General features: G+C 34.6%; 1 protein-coding gene across 1 annotated transcript; it reads left to right on the forward strand.

Moving 5' to 3' along the window:
* Positions 1–2,339: 2,339 nt before the first annotated feature.
* LOC129231719 (piggyBac transposable element-derived protein 2-like) lies at positions 2,340–3,113 on the forward strand. The gene has a single exon (XM_054866082.1). The coding sequence runs from the start codon at positions 2,340–2,342 to the stop codon at positions 3,111–3,113; it is 774 nt and encodes a 257-aa protein (XP_054722057.1).
* The last annotated feature ends 625 nt before the right edge of the window (positions 3,114–3,738 follow it).

The raw sequence follows: 3,738 nt of genomic DNA on the forward strand, positions 1-3,738 counted from the left end.
AAGAGTCCCATCAAGCATTGCTTGTAGTACAGCGCTGTTTCGTCACAATTATCTGTACACGATATAGTCTTTTAATAACGAAGGCCACACATCACTTGTCCAAGAATTCGCAGCGGCTTCATCAGCATCACTAGCTTCTCCGTGAATTTTCTTGAAGTATATTTGGTTTCTTTCTTTCCACCTGCAGAGCCAACCATTTGTTGCTTTAAAATCAGTTACATTCATCTGTTTTGCTAAATCTTCAGCCATGCTATTAATTTTTAAAAAATAACTTCTTTAGCTGCATCTTAACCCATTAATGCCGCTTGGTACAAAATTGTACCAGGCGGAATTATTTTTTTCATTCATTACTAGATGGCACCAGCAGTCCCATAACTTTTTTTTTACCTAGTAAAGAATCACAGAAAAGAGGAAAAATATAATTGCTGCTTTTTTTTTTTGGAAGCGGGCGTTGTATTAGGCCTAAAACTTGAGCGAACGATCAATCCCTCGCCATGCCGCATCCTTCAAGAAGTAAATGGTAAGTTTTTCATATAATATTGTAATTTCAAAAATATTTGAAAATAGATTCCCTATTGTAATAGTCTGCTTGATATAATTGTGCTTTTAAAAGCTATTTTTATCTTTGTTCTTTTTGTACGGTGACATATTTTTTCAATGGTAGAAAAATGTACCAACCGGAGAATACGTAGTCTCAATTTTACTTAGGGTAACCGGAACAGTGTTTGACCTAATGTTTGTATAAAAAATGTAATATCTATGTACAGATTATAATGAGTTTATTGTTTTTTACCAATTTAGATCATAAAATTTATATTTCAAGCAATAAATTCAAAACAATGAATTTTTCTGACCTCATGACCTCATTGAAGTCCAAATACTGAGTAGGTTATTGCTATCATATAAATACATAAGATAGAGGTATTTGAATGGATGTATTGCTTTTACATATATGTTTATTATTATCTAGTGAGTGATTGTATGACTTTCGAGACGTATATGATGGCGTATATTTTTTGAAAGTTTCATTCATTTATTGTTCCATAAATAAACGATTGCATGATTTACGAGACAAAAATTTAATTTTTGAAAGTTTTTCTTAGAATTTTTTTTTTTTGTTCTAAGTAAAAATATAGCATTATTTACATACAGTTTTTATTCCCAGTTTAACATTTAGTTGAAATATTTTGTTTTGGAATTGTATTATTGCTCTAAGTAATAATATAACGATTGTTTCATGCAGTTTTTTTTTTTTTTTTCAGTTTAACAGTCAATGAAGCGCTGGACATGATTTTTAGCCCTGATTGTAACGATGATGAACCCACGTCTCTTAGTGTAGTAATTGAGCCACCCTTGGAGGATCCTAAAGCTGACACAGACCGAGACTCAGACAAGAGCGATGATCAAGTTGAAGGCAATTTCGACCATTTGCCCCGTCGAACTCTTGCAACTTTTTGCAATATCGCCAAAAATGACGAAGATCACTTGCAGGAAGAAATTATGAAAGGAACTGTGGCCACATAACAATTGTCCAAACCTCCTGTACAGAAAGCGCGGTTTAAGAAAACACGAAGAGGAAAAGGGAAGCTTGACGAAAAAGGTTTCGAAAACAGATGAGCAAATGAAAGGAGAAGGTGGGACGAGAAAAAAAATGGAAAAAGGAAAAGATATCTTGAAATGGTCAAAAGATGAGAAAATGGTTGGAAGCAAAATAAAACAATTTTTGCTAGCTACAAAAAATGCACAACAGCAAAAGATAAAATCTCCTCTCCAAAGTGTACAAAAGTTTCTGACGAATGAACTCATTGACCATATTGTCGATCAAATGTGTTGTATGCCTCCCAGAAAAATTATCGCACCGACTCACTAACGAAGGAAAATATTCTTGCCTTCATTGGTATTTTATTAGTATCAGGATATAACAAATTGCCCAATAGGCGACTCTATTGGGCTCTTTCACCAGATGTACACAACGATTTAGTTTCACGGTCATTGAGAAGAGATACTTTTGATGCAATTATGAGATCAGTTCATTTTGCAAACAACATGGAAATGACCGATGATAAATTTTATAAAGTACGCCCCCTTTTTGATCATTTCAACAGATCGTGCAAAGATCTGGATATCACAGAGTACGTCAGTGTTGATGAGAGTATCGTCCCTTAATATGGACATCATGGACTAAAACAGTAACCGATCCGTTTCGGGTATAAGCTGTGGGTGCTTACCTCCTCAGATGGAATTCTCTATCATGCAGAACCGTACTGTGGTGCATTTACGAACCTACCCACTACTGGTTTAGGCCAAGGAGCTGACGTAGTGCTTGGATTGCTAGACAAATGCAAAGTTCCAGAGGGTGCTCATGTCGTCATGGACATTTTTTTACAGGTATTCCATCACTCAAAGAACTTTCAAAAAATGGAATTGCGGCGACTGGTACTCTGAGAGAGAATAGACAACTGAATGCCCCCTTGACCTCCAGAAAGGAAATGAAAAAGCAACCAAGAGGAAAGTATGAACATACTTGCAACGAGGACATTGTTGTTGTAAAATGGCATGATAACACCGCTGTAACAGTTGCAAGTATTAAAGTACGTACATTACCATGCGAATCTGTCAGCAGGTGGAGTTCTTCTGAGAAAAAGAAAATACTTGTTCCAATGCCTCAACAGTTGAAAACGTATAACAAGCACATGGGAGGGGTTGACCTCTTCGGTCAATCCGTTGCAAATTACCGCATTAGAATCCGTTCAAAAAAATGGTGGTGCCCCCTTTTCTCATGGATAATAGGTGCTAGTGTGGTAAACGGATGGCGTCTGTACAGAAATCTAGGCAATGATAATACATTACTTGATTTTACTCGACAATGCGCACAAGAACTGTTAGAAAGCTACGGTACACTACCCTGTGGTCCTGGTAAACCTCTGACAATCACGCATAAAGCCAAAAAGGAACAAAGGTTTGATCAAAAAAATCATTGGATTGTGAAGTCAGAGCAAAAACACGCTCGTTGTAAAAACTGCGGTAGAAGAACAGATTACAAGTGCGAGAAGTGTAACCAACCACTGCATCCTGAGTGCCATAAAAGTTATCATGTTGATTCAAATGTCTAAAAGCTGAGTTTAAGTATTTTTGAAATGTAACTACATGTTTTATTATTCTTTAACTTTATATTTTCTTGTATTTCATGGAATTGTATTTTGCAAACCCAAGTTTACAATTAGTAATTTGGATAAAGATAATTTTACCTAAAAAACTTATTTGAGTGTAAGTAATATTTTAGTTATAGATGTTTATAACGTTTTTCTTTTTCAGCAGAATTTCACATTAAAAAAAAAAGTGCTGTCGGTCTATGCAAACGCCGGTTGGTACAAAAATCTGCCACTAAAAAAAAAAGTAAATATAACGGGGAAAAATATTATGTATTATGCACTAAGTAGACATAGAATGAATAGATACTGATAAAAGTATCGAAATTTATTAATTATTTTGAAGTTGGCATTAATGGAGTATTCATATTTGGGATTCTTTAGTTCATATGCCCAATTATCCACTTAATAATGCGTTGTATTTCTGGTACTAGGTACTTTAAGACCTCCAAAACTAAAAGCTCAGTTTAAAAAAAAAGTTGATCTCATTTATTTATTTTTTTTTTTTTAAAGAAATTTTGCTTTCTTTTTTTATCTGTTTGGTTTTGTTACTGAATTTTTCGTTTTCTTTTTAACACTGCCTATACAG

The sequence above is a fragment of the Uloborus diversus genome, chromosome 10 (genome assembly GCF_026930045.1).
Source record: "Uloborus diversus isolate 005 chromosome 10, Udiv.v.3.1, whole genome shotgun sequence".
NCBI classification, from domain to species: Eukaryota; Metazoa; Arthropoda; class Arachnida; order Araneae; family Uloboridae; genus Uloborus; species Uloborus diversus.

Bases quoted from the DNA above. Each gene is read 5' to 3' on its own strand.
- LOC129231719 (XM_054866082.1), top strand. From the start codon at position 2,340: ATGCAAAGTTCCAGAGGGTGCTCATGTCGTCATGGACATTTTTTTACA.